Source organism: Nerophis ophidion, linkage group LG28, assembly GCF_033978795.1.
Source record: "Nerophis ophidion isolate RoL-2023_Sa linkage group LG28, RoL_Noph_v1.0, whole genome shotgun sequence".
In the NCBI taxonomy this organism is placed as follows: domain Eukaryota; kingdom Metazoa; phylum Chordata; class Actinopteri; order Syngnathiformes; family Syngnathidae; genus Nerophis; species Nerophis ophidion.
In genome coordinates this window covers 14,678,053-14,695,405 of record NC_084638.1, presented here as the reverse complement: position 1 = coordinate 14,695,405, position 17,353 = coordinate 14,678,053, and the positions used below count along the sequence as shown (strand labels likewise).

The following is a 17,353-nucleotide window of genomic DNA, read 5'->3' as shown; positions in this document are numbered from 1 at the left end:
CTGCACTGGCTTCCTGTGCACTTAAGATGTGACTTTAAGGTTTTACTAATTACGTATAAAATACTACACGGTCTAGCTCCAGCCTATCTTGCCGATTGTATTGTACCATATGTCCCGGCAAGAAATCTGCGTTCAAAAGACTCCGGCTTATTAGTGATTCCTAGAGCCCAAAAAAAGTCTGCGGGCTATAGAGCGTTTTCCGTTCGGGCTCCAGTACTCTGGAATGCCCTCCCGGTAACAGTTCGAGATGCTACCTCAGTAGAAGCATTTAAGTCTCACCTTAAAACTCATCTGTATACTCTAGCCTTTAAATAGACCTCCTTTTTAGACCAGTTGATCTGCCGCTTCTTTTGTTTCTCCTATGTCCCCCCCTCCCTTGTGGAGGGGGTCCGGTCCGATGACCATGGATGAAGTACTGGCTGTCCAGAGTCGAGACCCAGGATGGACCGCTCGCCTGTATCGATTGGGGACATCTCTACGCTGCTGATCCGCCTCCGCTTGAGATGGTCTCCTGTGGACGGGACTCTCGCTGCTGTCTTGGATCCGCTTGAACTGAACTCTCGCGGCTGTGTTGGAGCCACTATGGATTGAACTTTCACAGTATCATGTTAGACCCGCTCGACATCCATTGCTTTCGGTCCCCTAGAGGGGGGGCTTGCCCACATCTGAGGTCCTCTCCAAGGTTTCTCATAGTCAGCATTGTCACTGGCGTCCCACTGGATGTGAATTCTCCCTGCCCACTGGGTGTGAGTTTTCCTTGCCCTTTTGTGGGTTCTTCCGAGGATGTTGTAGTCGTAATGATTTGTGCAGTCCTTTGAGACATTTGTGATTTGGGGCTATATAAATAAACATTGATTGATTGACTGAATGCTTGTTTTGGGTTGAAAAGTGCGAGCGGTATTAATTTGCCTTACTTAAGGCAAAATACCACAATAATACGCATTTTGTTCAGTTCTTATAATTAATGTTTGTGGATATACAGTATCAAATGTGCTGAATGTCTCAAAAATATTTTGTATAAAACCTGTCATGGTTGGTTGTAATGAAATAAACTTTTGATAAGTATTTAATCCACAAAAAGACAAGTATTATCCTTTTAAACATTTTGAAAGTATATTTTTTAAGACATTCTGATCTCCCGAAAACATGTAAACACGAGTAAACACCCAACTCCTTGAACACACCACACAATCAAGCCACACTTCCATCATGCGACCCAGCTGCTCAGTTCATCCTCAAGCGTCCATAGCGCAATCTCTTTGTAGAAACGCGCGCATGCAAACACATCACCTGTTAAGGCACAGTGGTAATCAGTTGACATCATCCGCTGTGAAATCCCATGATGCGTCCAATCAGAGCCACCAGAAGCGCACGTAAATGATGAGCGTGATAAAGAAGACCGCCCCGGCAGCCAGTTTGGCGTACGTGGAGCGGGTGTTGAGATACTTTGCGTCACTGCGGTACTTCTTGGACAGGGTGGACAGGTTGCTGGCTTTTGTGTCTAAAACTGGAAGACAATCAAAATAATGGTTAGGGGAGCATGAACAACAAAAGGAGTAAGTGAATCTCTTTGACCACATGTATTAAGTAAATTACACCTCACAGCAGCAGCAGAACTAACATTTTAATAGCGCCAAAGAGCAAACTGTCCAGCTAGCATTAATACCGCTAATATCAATCAATCAATCAATCAATGTTTACTTATATAGCCCTAAATCACTAGTGTCTCAAAGGGCTGCACAAACCACTACGACATCCTCGGTAGGCCCACATAAGGGCAAGGAAAACTCACACCCAGTGGGACGTCGGTGACAATGATGACTATGAGAACCTTGGAGAGGAGGAAAGCAATGGATGTCGAGCGGGTCTAACATGATACTGTGAAAGTTCAATCCATAATGGATCCAACACAGTCGCGAGAGTCCAGTCCAAAGCGGATCCAACACAGCAGCGAGAGTCCCGTTCACAGCGGAGCCAGCAGGAAAACATCCCAAGCGGAGGCGGATCAGCAGCGCAGAGATGTCCCCAGCCGATACACAGGCGAGCAGTACATGGCCACCGGATCGGACCGGACCCCCTCCACAAGGGAGAGTGGGACATAGGAGAAAAAGAAAAGAAACGGCAGATCAACTGGTCTAAAAAGGGAGTCTATTTAAAGGCTAGAGTATATAAATGAGTTTTAAGGTGAGACTTAAATGCTTCTACTGTATAATACAGTAGAAGTATATATATATATATATATATATATATATATATATATATACACTAATACAGGGATGTCAAAACTACGCCCCGCTGGCATCATGAATTTAGTAGGAGTCTGACTCCTGGAGTGTATTCAGGTACATTTTAAATGCTGCTGCGGATTTGCCGCCATCATGTGGATAACATAAGTACCGTATATTACCAAGTAAACGCCCTTGGGCAAATAACTGCCCATGTCCTAATAGCTGCCCAGTGTCTGAGCCCATTTTGTGAATTAAATGCCGCTTCCTAGTAATAGCCCATGTATAGCGGTACACCACAACTGATGGACGGGAATACTTTAAGGGGGAAGAAGAACAGAAAGTTTGACTGAAAGTTCAAGCTAACGGTTGTGAAATATGCGGAGCAGAATTCTGGTTCGGCAGCGGCCAGGCAGTTTAACGCTGTCCCGTAACGTGTCCGCGAATGGAAACAAAAAAAGGGAGAACTATTATTTCAGTCGGCAATCGATGGAAAACGGGCTCGCTTATCTGGTGGAGGTAGGAAGAAAGTGAGCGACGAGCTTAATGCTAATTTGTGTCAGTGGATACATCACGTTCGTGGACTGAACCACCGTGTGTCCCGCAAAATGATCCGCATTTAAAGGGGAACATTATCACAATTTCAGAAGGGTTAAAACCAATAAAAATCAGTTCCCAGTGGCTTATTTTATTTTTCGAAGATTTTTTTAAAAATTTTACCCATCATGGAATATCCCGAAAAAAGGCTTTAAAGTGCCTGATTTTCGCTATATTGAAATCCATCGTCCATTTTCCTGTGACGTCATTTAGTGATGCCAACATGGTGGATAGCACAGCAACATATAGCGACATTAGCTCGGATTCAGACTCGGATTTCAGCGGCTTAAGCGATTCAACAGATTACGCATGTATTGAAACTGATGGTTGGAGTATGGAGGCGGATAGCGAAAACAAAATTGAAGAAGAAACTGAAGCTATTGAGCGAATAGCTCTTGACGCTATTCGGCGATTGCCTTCGATTGAGTGTCGCAGGATGTCCATACATCTCTGTGCCATGTCTGCCTTAGCATCGCCGGTAAAATGTGCAGACCAAACGATCGGGACTTTAGCATCTTGTGAAACTGGTGCAACTGAAATCCGTCGATTGGTAAGTGTTTGTTTGGCACTAAATGTGGGTGGAGAGAAAGGCTAGATGCAAATATAGCTACAAATGTACATACAGCTAGCATAAATAGCATTGCCATGCTAATCAAAGCACACTCCACGTAAGTCAACTTGAATCCGTCCGTTCCTGATCGTGTTGTTACACCCTCCGACAACACACCGACGAGGCATGATGTCTCTAAGGTACGGAAAACAGTCGAAAAAACGGAAAATAACAGAGCTGATTAGACTCGATGTTTGTAATGCGTTTTAAAAATTGGCGGACTGACTATCTAGGTGACGTCAGGTTGTGACGTCATCGCTCTGAAAGCGAATAATAGAAAGGCGTTTAATTCGCCAAAATTCACCCATTTAGAGTTCGGAAATCGGTTAAAAAAACATATGGTCTTTTTTTCTGCACCATCAAGGTATATATTGACGCTTACATAGGTCTGGTGATAATGTTCCCCTTTAAGGCCAAGGAGGTGTATGCCACCGCGAGTGACACGAGAGACACCGAAGTGGTGTTTGGTGCAACGAGTGGCTGCTTAATCGATTCCTGCGTCAGAACAACTTTACCCTCAGGAGGAGAAGGACGCTCCTGTCAAGAAAATTGTCAACTTCCTTGTTTTCTCTACTAGACGGATAGAGGCCAAGAAAATCCAGCCCAATAATCCATCCATCCATCCATCCATCCATCTTCTTCCGCTTATCCGAGGTCGGGTCGCGGGGGCAGCAGCCTAAGCAGGGAAGCCCAGACTTCCCTTTCCCCAGCCACTTCGTCTAGCTCTTCCCGGGGGATCCCGAGGCGTTCCCAGGCCAGCCGGGAGACATAGTCTTCCCAACGTGTCCTGGGTCTTCCCCGTGGCCTCCTACCGGTTGGACGTGCCCTAAACACCTCCCTCGGGAGGTGTTCGGGTGGCATCCTGACCATATGCCCGAACCACCTCATCTGGCTCCTCTCGATGTGGAGGAGCAGCAGCTCTGTCATCCTCCCGGATGACAGAGCTTCTCACCCTATCTCTAAGGGAGAGCCCCGCCACACGGCGGAGGAAACTCATTTCGGCCGCTTGTACCCGTGATCTTATCCTTTCGGTCATGACCCAAAGCTCATGACCATAGGTGAGGATGGGAACGTAGACTGACCGGTAAATTGAGAGCTTTGCCTTCCGGCTCAGCTCCTTCTTCACCACAACGGATCGGTACAACGTCCGCATTACTGAAGACGCCGCACCAATCCGCCTGTCGATCTCACGATCCACTCTTCCCCCACTCGTGAACAAGACTCCTAGGTACTTGAACTCCTCCACTTGGGGCAGTGTCTCCTCCCCAACCCGGAGATGGCACTCCACCCTTTTCCGGGAGAGAACCATGGACTCGGATTTGGAGGTCCTGATTCTCATTCCGGCCGCTTCACACTCGGCTGCGAACCGAACCAGTGAGCGCTGAAGATCCCGGCCAGATGAAGCCAACAGGACCACATCGTCTGCAAAAAGCAGAGACCTAATCCCGCGGCCACCAAACCGGACCCCTCAACGCCTTGACTGAGCCTAGAAATTCTGTCCATAAAAGTTATGAACAGAATCGGTGACAAAGGGCAACCTTGGCGGAGTCCAACCCTCACTGGAAACGTGTCCGACTTACTGCCAGCAATGTGGACCAAGCTCTGGCACTGATCGTACAGGGATCGGACTGCCATAATAAGACAGTCCGATACTCCATACTCTCTGAGCACTCCCCACAGGACTTCCATAGGGACACGGTCGAATGCCTTCTCCAAGTCCACAAAGCACATGTAGACTGGTTGGGCAAACTCCCATGCACCCTCAAGAACCCTGCCGAGAGTATAGAGCTGGTCCACAGTTTCACGACCAGGACGAAAACCACACTGTTCCTCCTGAATCCGAGATTCGACTATCCGGCGTAGCCTCCTCTCCAGTACACCTGAATAAACCTTACCGGGAAGGCTGAGGAGTGTGATCCCACGATAGTTGGAACACACACCCTCCGGTCCCCCTTCTTAAAGGGAGGAACCACCACCCCGGTCTGCCAATCCAGAGGTACCGCCCCTGATGTCCACGCGATGCTGCAGAGTCTTGTCAACCAAGACAGTCCCACAGCATCCAGAGCCTTAAGGAACTCCTGATGGATCTCGTCCCCCCCCGGGGCCTTGCCACCGAGGAGCTTTTTAACTACCTCAGCGACCTCAGCCCCAGAAATAGGAGAGTCCACCACAGACTCCCCAGGCACTGCTTCCTCATAGGAAGACGTGTTGGTGGGATTGAGGAGGTCTTCGAAGTATTCCTTCCACCTATCCACAACATCCGCAGTTGAGGTCAGCAGAACACCATCCGCACCATACACGGTGTTGATAGTGCACTGCTTCCCCTTCCTGAGGCGGCGGATGGTGGTCCAGAATCGTTTCGAAGCCGTCCGGAAGTCATTTTCCATGGCTTCCCCAAACTCTTCCCATGTCCGAGTTTTTGCCTCTGTGACCGCTGAAGCTGCACACCGCTTGGCCTGTCGGTACCTGTCCACTGCCTCTGGAGTCCTATGAGCCAAAAGAACCCGATAGGACTCCTTCAGCTTGACGGCATCCCTCACCGCTGGTGTCCACCAGCGGGTTCTAGGATTACCGCCACGACAAGCACCAACTACCTTGCGGCCACAGCTCCGATCAGCCGCCTCGACAATAGAGGTGCGGAACATGGTCCACTCGGACTCAATATCCAGCACCTCCCTCGTGACATGTTCAAAGTTCCTCCGGAGGTGGGAATTGAAACTTTCTCTGACAGGAGACTCTGCCAGACGTTCCCAGCAGACCCTCACAATGCGTTTGGGCCTGCCAGGTCTGTCCGGCATCCTCCCCCACCATCGCAGCCAACTCACCACCAGGTGGTGATCGGTAGAAAGCTCCGCCCCTCTCTTTACCCGAGTGTCCAAAACATGAGGCCGCAAATCCGATGACACAACTACAAAGTCGATCATGGAACTGCGGCCTAGGGTGTCCTGGTGCCAAGTGCACATATGGACACCCTTATGTTTGAACATGGTGTTTGTTATGGACAAACTGTGACGAGCACAGAAGTCCAATAACAAAACACCACTCGGGTTCAGATCCGGGCGACCATTCTTCCCAATCACGCCTCTCCAGGTTTCACTGTCGTTACCAACATGAGCGTTGAAGTCCCCCAGCAGAACAAGGGAATCACCCGGGGGAGCACTCTCCAGTACTCCCTCGAGTGTACCCAAAAAGGGTGGGTACTCTGAACTGTTGTTTGGTGCGTAAGCGCAAACAACAGTCAGGACCCGTCCCCCCACCCGAAGGCGGAGGGAGGCTACCCTTTCATCCACTGGGTTGAACTCCAACGTGCAGGCTTTAAGCCGGGGGGCAACCAGAATTGCCACCCCAGCCCGTCGCCTCTCACTGCCGGCCACGCCAGAGTGAAAGAGAGTCCAGCCCCTTTCAAGAGAAGTGGTTCCAGAGCCCTTGCTGTGCGTCGAAGTGAGTCCGACTACATCCAGCCGGAATTTCTCTACTTCGTGCACTAGCTCAGGCTCCTTTCCCCCCAGTGAGGTGACGTTCCACGTCCCAAGAGCGAGCTTCTGTAGCCGAGGATCGGACCGCCAAGTGCCCTGCCTTCGGCTGCCGCCCAGCTCACATTGCACCCGACCTCTATGGCCCCTGCTATGGGTGGTGAGCCCATTGGAGGGGGGACCCACGTTGCCTCTTCGGGCTGTGCCCGGCCGGGCCCCATGGGTACAGGCCCGGCCACCAGGCGCTCGCCATCGTGCCCCACCTCCGGGCCTGGCTCCAGAGGGGGGGCCCCGGTGACCCGCGTCCGGGTGAGGGAAATCTGGGTCCTTTGTTTTTACTTTTCATAGAGGCCCAATAATATCATCGCCATAGATCAAACAGCTGTCTGGTTTGACATGGTTGGTTTTAGTACGGTCAATGAGAGGGGCGCCTGCTCCATCTGCCTCAAAACCACCGGCTACGAGAAGGCACGCGTCACGGTGGCTCTTGCAGCCATAGCAGACGGGACAAAGTTGAAGCCTTACATTGTGTTTAAAGGTGCTGTCCGTGATGTAAAAGCTATGCAGAGCATCCCGGGGTGATCATAGCTTCCTCCAAGAATGGCTGGTTTAATGATGACCTGACAAAGGATTGGCTCCAGAGGGCAGTGGGGAAATTTCACTTCGGACCGAGGCTACTTGCATGGGACTCGTACCGATGCCATATCAGCGAGGCCACGAAGGCAGAGCTCAAAAAGGGCTACAACCTTACAATGGCCCTTTCAAAGCGCAGCTCCATGACTACTATGATAACTGGTGATAAAGACAAGACCTACACCAAGTCAGAGAACCTGAGAGCCCCTTCCCGCCGCCTCCTGGTCGACTGGGTCCTGGAATGCTCTGGATCGGGACACTCTGATCAACTCATTCAAGGTAGGCTGGCTGGCTGTGTGTGTGTGTGCGTGTGTTGCAAACAGTAGCCATAGCTGATTGTTGCTTTCTGGTATCCTACAAGGTGTGTGGGCTGACGGTGGCAGCTGATGGGAGTAAGGACCAGCTCATTTACTGCCTCAAGGAGGGACAGCCATGTCAGGCAGGCAGAGAGATGCTGTTGAGGGCCAGACAGCAGGGTGCTGCTGTGGTTCAAGAAGAGGAAGAGAGTGATGAGGAACAGCAATTCCTCAGTGTGATTGAAAAGGAGGATGATGATAATGAAGGGGGTGAGGGAGAGGAGGGGGAGGAAGAGGAGAATGATGAGTGGGTTTGAGTTGCATTTGGCGTTGCGTTTGCTGCAGTATTATTGTTTTGATGGTTTTATAGAGTACTTGGTACCATTATTTTATTTTTCCTGTAAGCTGCTTTATTTAAAACTTGGAACACTGTAGCCTTTATTTTATTTAAGTGACACTATGATTGTTCTGTTTTGATGGTGGGTTTTATACTTGAGTACTTGGTACCATAATTGTATTTTTCCCGGTAGGCTGCTTTATTTAAAAACTTTATTGTATTTTCAGTATTGGTATTTTATTTGACAATTGTTGCACTACCGCCATGTTGAGGCCTTGTTGATCTCTTGTCTTTTGATAGTCTTGTTTTTTTGTTTGTATGTTTACAATAGCTTTTAATTCAAAGTTTTTTATACGAAAAAATAATACTGGACAGTAACCATTGTAACCAAATAATGACCTGGTGCAGGCTGGTGCAAAAATAAATAAAAGCCTTGTGCAAATAACTGCCTGCTTCTCTTAAACGCCCATCTGCAAAAATGATTTTGTGAAATAAACGCCCGGGCTACTATTTGGTAATATACCGTATTTCAGGTCAATGACCAGAAAATATGATTTGATGGATGTACAGCACAGCGTTTACCTCAATGACCCAAACCAAAACACGGTTCCCTAGACAGGCAGAAGGATAAAAAAAAATCCACAAAATTCAAAATCACACCCATTACCACCAAATCCATTACAATTAATGATGTGAAAAATTAACTTCTTTATGTTTGGCTTATTTCAGCTGCGTGATATTTCTGATTGATTGGAATAAAAAAACACTATAACACACACACATGTATATCAACCATATATATTTATATATGTATATGTATATATATATATTATATATATATATATATATATATATATATATATATATATATATATATATATATATGTATACAGTGGGGCAAAAAAGTATTTAGTCAGCCACCAATTGTGCAAGTTCTTCCACTTAAAAGGATGACAGAGGTCTGTAATTTTCATCATAGGTACACTTCAACTGTGAGAGAAAGAATGAGAAAAAAAAATACAGGAATTCACATTGTAGGAATTTTAAACAATTTATTTGTAAATGATGGTGGAAAATAAGTATTTGGTCAACCATTCAAAGCTCTCACTGATGGAAGGAGGTTTTGGCTCAAAGTCTCACGATACATGGCCCCATTCATTCTTTCCTTTACACGGATCTATCGTCCTGTCCCCTTAGCCCAAAAACAGCCCCAAAGCATGATGTTTCCACCCCCATGCTTCACCGTAGGTGTGGTGTTCTTGGGATGCAACTCAGTATTCTTCTTCCTCCAAACACGACGAGTTGAGTTTATACCAAAATGGATACATTTTGGTATAAACAGAGGATTGGGAGAATGTCATGTGGTCAGATGAAACCAAAATATAACTTTTTGGTATAAACTCAACTCGTCGTGTTTGGAGGAAGAAGAATACTATTTTTATGCCGTATCGTATATCGTGATATGGCATAAAAATATCGCAAAAATATCGCCCCATAGCGATTCTACTCCTATGGATTCTTCATCCATCCCCCAAGCAACGTTTATAAGTTTCACAATATATCTAAAACAAATCATACTTATTAATCCGTCCCATGTGCGATGTCTGTAGGAGTGTTTTCATACATATTTGTACATGCTCTCATATTGTAATAAAGCTAGTGTAGTAACCAGTTTGCGAGTGTCTGTGTTAGTATTATTACCTTAGAATGGCAATATTTTTGTGTTGTTTCAGTTTCTTAAATTCACCAAAACGTCACCGTGGAGTTGTTGAGTCTGTTCAGCTGATTGGAGAGCTAGCTTCTCCGCAGGGTCCATGACAATTACTTCTGTTTTGGTTTAATCAGCCGTTTTAATGCTGTCTTTCCAGACACCGTTTGGAAACAATTAAGGTATGTAAATAAACATATCACAATGTATATATTTACGGCTTATAGTCCAGTGCAGAGGTGGGTATAGTAGCCAGAAATTGTACTCATGTAAGAGTACTGTTACTTTAGAGATTTATTACTCAAGTAAAAGTAAGGAGTAGTCACCCAAATATTTACTTGAGTAAAAGTAAAAAGTATGTTGTGAAAAAACTACTCAAGTACTGAGTAACTGATGAGTAACCTGATTACGGCAACAAATAATGCACAAAAACATAAAAATAGCAATGAGCAAATTCAGAGCCAGGAATATCTCTTAAGCAACTAAAACAATAATACATATTATATAATAGTACATACAAAAAAAAAAAGAAATGGCACATTGAGCCACAATAACTTAACAGCACCATAGCCTCAGTAGGCATTCATTGATTTGATTGATTGATTAAAACTTGTATTATTAGATTGCACAGTACAGTACATATTCCGTACAATTGACCACTAAATGGTAACACCCCAATAAGATTTTTAAAGTTAATCAATTACTTAGTAAATGACCAAGTCGAGGTGATCTACCTCATATATACATATACACACATATCATATATATATATATATATATATATATATATATATATTATATATATATATACATACATACATACATTTATATATACAGTATATAATTTATATTTATTTATTTTGCCGTTTTTGTTGACATGTTGAAGGTGTTTTAATGAATATACATGCATGTTTAACATATAGATTCCTATCTTTCATGAAGACAAGAATATAAGTTGGTGTATTACCTGATTCTGATGACTTGCATTGATTGGAATCAGACGTCCACGTTTTCAAATGGAGGAGAAAAAAAGTTCCTCTTTTCTGTCTAATACCACATGAAAGTCGTTGGTTTTTGGCATCTTATCCGTCCAGCTTCCATATTCGTTTTCATACACTTTACAAGAAATACATTGGCGGCAAACTCCGTAGTTTGCTAGCTTGTTTGCGCTGGCTTTCGGAGACTCTTATTTTGTTAACGCAGGCGCGATGGAACGGCGCTTTTATTGTGAAGACAGGAACTGTGCGATCAGTCTTTAGGGTTTTGACGGGAAGTACGGTTGAAATAAAAAGTGTCTTTTTTCCTTTACACTTTTGATTGATTGATTGAAACTTTTATTATTAAATTGCACAGTACAGTACATATTCCGTACAATTGACCACTAAATGGTAACACCCCAATAAGTTTGTCAACATGTTTAAGTCGGGTTTTACGTATCACGGTCATGTGACCGCCTGGCTCTGTTTGATTGGTCCAACGTCACCAGTGACTGCATGTGATTGGTGAAACGCAGGCATGCGTAGATTCTACTTTGAAGCTCTGTCATTAACCAAAACAAACATTAATAGATCGATAAAAAAAAGTAGCGAGTAGTGAGCTTAATGTAGATAAATGGAACGGAGTAAAAATAGCGTTTCTTCTCTATAAATATACTCAAGTAAAAGTACAAGTATGTTGCATAAAAACTACTCGTAGAAGTACAATTTATTCCAAAAGTTACTCATGTAAATGTAACGGAGTAAATGTAGCGCGTTACTACCCACCTCTGGTCCAGTGCAATTAAAATATGGAAAAATATTTTTTTCTTCCTAAAATTTAGTTGCTAAGTCTAGAAAATATGATATCATTTATATGGTCTATATCTCGTTACTCTATACCATGGATGTCAAATGTGGCCCACCGTGTAATTTCATTTGGTCCTTGAGGCAATATCAAATTAACATTAGAGCTGGCCCGCCGGTATTATACAGCGGCACCGCATTCACCGCTTTGATTGATTGATACTTTTTTTAGTAGATTGCACAGTTCAGTACATATTCCGTACAATTGACCACTAAATGGTAACACCCAAATAAGTTTTTCCAACTCGTTTAAGTCGGGGTCCACGTTAATCATTCATGCTAATACTCATACTTGCCAAACCCCCCGAAGTGCAGTGCCAGTCCCGAAAATCTCCCATGGCAACCATTCTCCCGACTTTCTCCCGATTCCCACCCGGACAACAATATTGGGTGCGTGCCTTAAAGGCACTGCCTATAGCATCTTCTACAACCTGTCGTCACGTCCGCTTTTCCTCCATACAAACAGCCTGCCGGGCCAGTCACATACTGTATGCGGCTTTTACACACACAAAAGTGAATGCTACGCATACTTGAGCAAAAGCCATACAGTTCACACTGAGGGTGGCCGTATAAACAGCTTTTACACTGTTACAAATATGCGCCACACTGTGAAGCCACACCAAACAAGAATGACAACACATTTTGGGAGAACATCCGCACCGTAACACAACAGAACAAATACCCCAAAAACCCTTGCAGCACTAACTCTTATGGTACGCCACAATATACACCCCCCGCAACCACCAAAGCCCACCCACCCCAATGTTATTTTATTTTCAAATTTATTAGCCTGTGGAAAAAGTTAATGTTGATATTTACCTCAGAAGGCTGCAAATAGAAAAGAGGATTTTTTTATTTTTATTTAAATTGTATTGAATATACCATTGATGGGCACCTAGTGCGTGATTGTGAATGTTGTGTCTATCTGTGTTGGCCCTGCGATGAGGTGGCGACTTGTCCAGGGTGTACACTGCCTTCCGCCCGATTGTAGCTGATATAGGCACCAGCGCCCCCCCACAACCCCAAAGGGAATAAGCGATAGAAAATGGATGGATGGATGGATGGATACCATTGGTGTTTTTTTATTTGTTTTTTGAAAGTTGATTTTGCACTATTGAGTTATATAAGTGTTGCTTGTTCCATATTCAGTGTTAAAACAAATCAGTGTGGCAAACTGAGCAATAATTAGTGTTTTTATTTATGCACTCCCTCTTACTACTTCAGGCTTGAATGTTTGATTCATCCATTATTATTTTATTTTCAAATGTATTATTAGCCTGTGGAAAAAGTTTATTTTGATATTTAACTAAGAAGGCTGCAAATAGAAAAGAGGCATTACATTTTTATTAACATTTTATTTGATATGCCATTGATATTCTTTAATTATTATTATTATTCGAAACTCGATTTTGCATGACACTATAAAGTTAGATTAGCCTTTCTTGTTCAATATTCAATGCAAAACTTGTTTGGCTCTCTATTAAAGGGTTAATTTGTTCAACCTTGGCCCGCAGCTTTGTTCAGTTTTAAATATTAGCCCACTCTGCATTTGAGTTTGACACCCGTGCTCTATACTGTACCTGATGATCTTCAGGATGTAATGTGAACAATGCAGCGCATTGCAGAGCTTTCCGACAGTAATGGGGACACCAATATATATAATGCTATACTAAAAGGTGGTAGCCAAGACATCACACATCATACAAAAAAATACTGTATAAATATCTTATTTACCAGAAAGTGCTTCTCCTCGTTGCAGAACCTCCTCAATATTGGCCACCATAATTTTCTGAACATCCTGTAGCTCCGTGTTGATACTGCCCAAGTTCCTCCTGGCCCTGCTGTCAATGTATGTTTTTTTTGTTTTCTGCATGTATGTATCTGGGGAAGAAAAACAAATATATATTCATACATACATGAAACAATACACATTCTTTCTGGGGAAAAGTGAAATTTTCATTTTTTTTTACCAAACTCAATGAAGGAGTAAGGCCTCGTCACTGTTGGAACTCTCCGTCCATACTGGTCAAAGAACTCACTGTGGAGGTCCTCCAGGTATGCAAACACTATTTTCTTGGGGAATGAAGGCTCACAGAGGGACAGGTAGCAAACACCTTCTGCTATTAAATAACTGAGAGAGACAAAAAGTGATTGACAGCATACATATATTAATAAACAACAATACTAAACTTACTGAAAACTCATGTCCCTTGCTTCCACTGTGCAGCGCTCTGGACTCTGAGCATTCAGTTTACGGCACAGCTGTTTGGCTTGGCTCTGGTACTGCTGGAAGTCTCTTCCAGACTGTCAACGATATCATTTACATTTTAGACATTGCGCTGATAGCAATTAATACGACAAAGAAATATTGAAGTGTACTCTGCAGTAGTCGATCCTGGGGTATAACATCCTATTGCAAAAGTTAAGCTGTAGGCACCATTTGTAGTTAAGAAATGTATTTTTTATTACCTAATTAATTCAGGGAAATTTACATTTTCAATCATTAATAATATTGTCATTACAATTATTATAAGTATTATCCCTACCATTTATTCTGTATTTGATTAGTTTTTTTTAGATGCTTGACTGAAAAATGTAATGGTTTTCTAATGGGTGCTGTGCCTTCAACAGAATGTGGGCTGACTGCTGCAGTGGGGACCAAGTGTGGATAAATGTGGCTTGTTTGACACGAATGATTGAGTCTTACGGTTTTTGAATATATTTGTTTGCCACAACAGAGGAAAATATGGAGTTTGAGGATTTTTTTTTGTCTTTTCATTCTAATAAATGTACAGCACTGCAACTGATGTTCTCAAAACGTATTGGAACATGTGCCGGACTGACAAAACTTCATAATTTTGATGTAACATAACATACTTTGTGCCCTCGTATTTTTATTTCCTTTTTTTTTTTTTTTTTTAACAGACAATATATACATTCACAATACACAAACACATTAAAGCACTTCCAATACATTGAAATATTTTCAAATAATCGATAGGTTGAGCGATGAACATTCTTATACAAACAAAATCTGTTAAAGTACAAGTAAGAGATAAAACATATTAAAACAGCGTCCTCAAACCTGTTTTTATTGAGGGCCCCATTCTAGTTATGGCTGCCATCAGGAGGGCCGCTTGAAACGGTAAATATTTATATATATAAATGTAAAATAGCCTCGTTTGCATAAGCAATTGTGTTTATTATCATTTACCAGCAGTTTGATGGATAACTTACTTTGAAAGTGTAAGTCAAGGTGACAAACAGATATTTATGTATTTATTTTTGATAACCCCCCCCCAAAAAAATGCTTGGAGTATTTTGTTGCATGACTGATAATAATAAAGTTTACAAGATACGGGGTGCTCAAACAAATCGATTTCCATTTAAATCTCAATTTGTATTTATTCTGGTTGTGAATCGATTAAAAAAAATTGAGAATCGATAATTTTTTTTGGACCAAGTATTCTTTTTTTGAAAGAATCCTTTTTTTGGATTAAAAACATTAAATACATGTTGTTGCTATGATTGTTATTATTGATACTGTTGTTTTGCAAATTTTAGGTTTTCCTTTCTTTAGTATGATATTTTTATGTTTTCTCAATAGCTCTGTAAATTTCTACCTTAAGTATTTTAAAGCTCGGATTGGGTTGGATTTTGGTTTGCTCTACTTTCTTTAATTAGGTTAACATTGTGGGATTTTCATGAATAAAAAAAAAACAACACCTTTTTAACAATACGTTTTTAGGCCAAGATTGTGCGTATAAATCATATGTCAACAGCCTGGAGGAGTTTTTCTTTTGAAAGGGTTTGAGTAAAATGTATGGACTAAATAATGTACAAGATACGTGTTGAATCGAATCGCCATCCCAAAAATCCGAATCGAATCGTGCCCAAAGATTCCCACCTCTAATATGAAGTATTTTTTTCTGTTAAAAATAAGAGAACAAATACATTTAGCCAGAATGTACTTTAATAAAGAACATTATTTCCAGTCTTTGGAGGGCCACATCTAGCCCCCGGGCCTTGAGTTTGACACCTGCGAATTAAAATAAATAAAATAAAATGCATTCAAAAAATGGGCTTATATGTAACAATATCTGAAAAAAATTTAAGAAATTTAAATTTTATGTATGAAAAATTTAGCTTGCATAATATAAATTACTTCTTCGTTGCCATCTCTCATAAATATGCCAAATTTTATCTCTTTACCGTACTCTTCCCAAAATAAATGTACAGTATCACATTTCAAAAATGAATGATTCACGTTTTCTAAAGCATTCCAGGTATAACAGTTGACCATATTTTTTAATCACTAGTAGGTTATTTTCCGTTGATAATTTTAAGTTACATTTCTTGAACTTTAGGAATAATTAGATAAGTAATATATATTGTCCTCATTTCCCCTATTTCTCTTTAAACTCTTAGGATATGTTGGTTATGGTGTTATTTTATTCCGAACATGCATACAATTTAAAAATGATACATCACATGATTACAGTTAACTCATCACAGCGTGTCCAAAAAGGAGCAGGAGGAAGCAGAGCGTATTCAATCCTAACCGTTTTTGTATCGCAGGTATTACTAAACACATTTGTTACTACTCACACAACAATGAATAAATAAATACATACAGAAAATAATAACAATTACAATAATAATAAATAACAAATACATTTTTAAGTAATTAATGGACCACATTATAGGATGAGTAAGATTATGTTTAAGGTGTTTATCAGGATTCTTCTTTGTACTTTGAACTGTTTCTTACAGTGGAATATATATATATATATATATATATATATACCTTGATTTATTTGCTTAATCTATCTAATAATGTAATTCCACATGCCAAATGCTATAACATTTTTTTTATCGAACATTATAGTTCTTTAGAAGAATTGTTGTACATTCTTGGGTAGTAGGTTATAGTTAGTCATCCATCCATCCATCTTCTTCGCATATCCGAGGTCGGGTCGCGGGGGCAGCAGCCTAAGCAGGGAAGCCCAGACTTCCCTCTCCCCAGCCACTTCGTCTAGCTCTTCCCAGGGGATCCGGAAGCATTCCCAGGCCAGCCGGGAGACATAGTCTTCCCAACGTGTCCTGGGTCTTCCCCGTGGCCATAGTTTCGGCCATTCGTTATGGTTTGCCTTGTACATAATTTTCAATGTTTGCAAATGCACCAAATCCATCCATCCATCCATTTCCTACCGCTTATTCCCTTGTGGGGTCGCGGGGGCGCTGGCGCCTATCTCAGCTACAATCGGGCGGAAGGCGGGGTACACCCTGGACAAGTCGCCACCTCATCGCAGGGCCAACACAGATAAACAGACAACATTCACACTCACATTCACACACTAGGGCCAATTTAGTGTTGCCAATCAACCTATCCCCAGGTGCATGTCTTTGGAAGTGGGAGAAAGCCGGAGTACCCGGAGGGAACCCACGCATTCACGGGGAGAACATGCAAACTCCACACAGAAAGATCCCGAGCCTGGATTTGAACCCAGGACTGCAGGAGCTTCGTACTGTGAGGCAGACGCACTAACCCCTCTGCCACCATGAAGCCATGCACCAAATCATTGAATTGTAATATTTTTGTTTTACAAAAATAAAAGGTTTGTATGTTCTCT

At 42.5% G+C, this 17,353-nt stretch overlaps 1 protein-coding gene across 1 annotated transcript in view; it reads right to left on the bottom strand.

Moving 5' to 3' along the window:
* Positions 1-1,094: 1,094 nt before the first annotated feature.
* The window catches only part of sec22ba (SEC22 homolog B, vesicle trafficking protein a), a 22,247-nt gene continuing 5,988 nt past the window's right edge, over positions 1,095-17,353 (bottom strand). Inside the window, exons 2-5 of the mRNA XM_061890646.1 lie at positions 13,915-14,024; positions 13,691-13,851; positions 13,455-13,601; positions 1,095-1,507 (exon numbers count right to left, since the gene is read on the bottom strand). Coding sequence (XP_061746630.1) covers positions 1,353-1,507; positions 13,455-13,601; positions 13,691-13,851; positions 13,915-14,024 — 573 coding nt within the window. The 3' untranslated portion in view covers positions 1,095-1,352. The remainder of the gene's footprint in view (positions 1,508-13,454; positions 13,602-13,690; positions 13,852-13,914; positions 14,025-17,353) is intronic.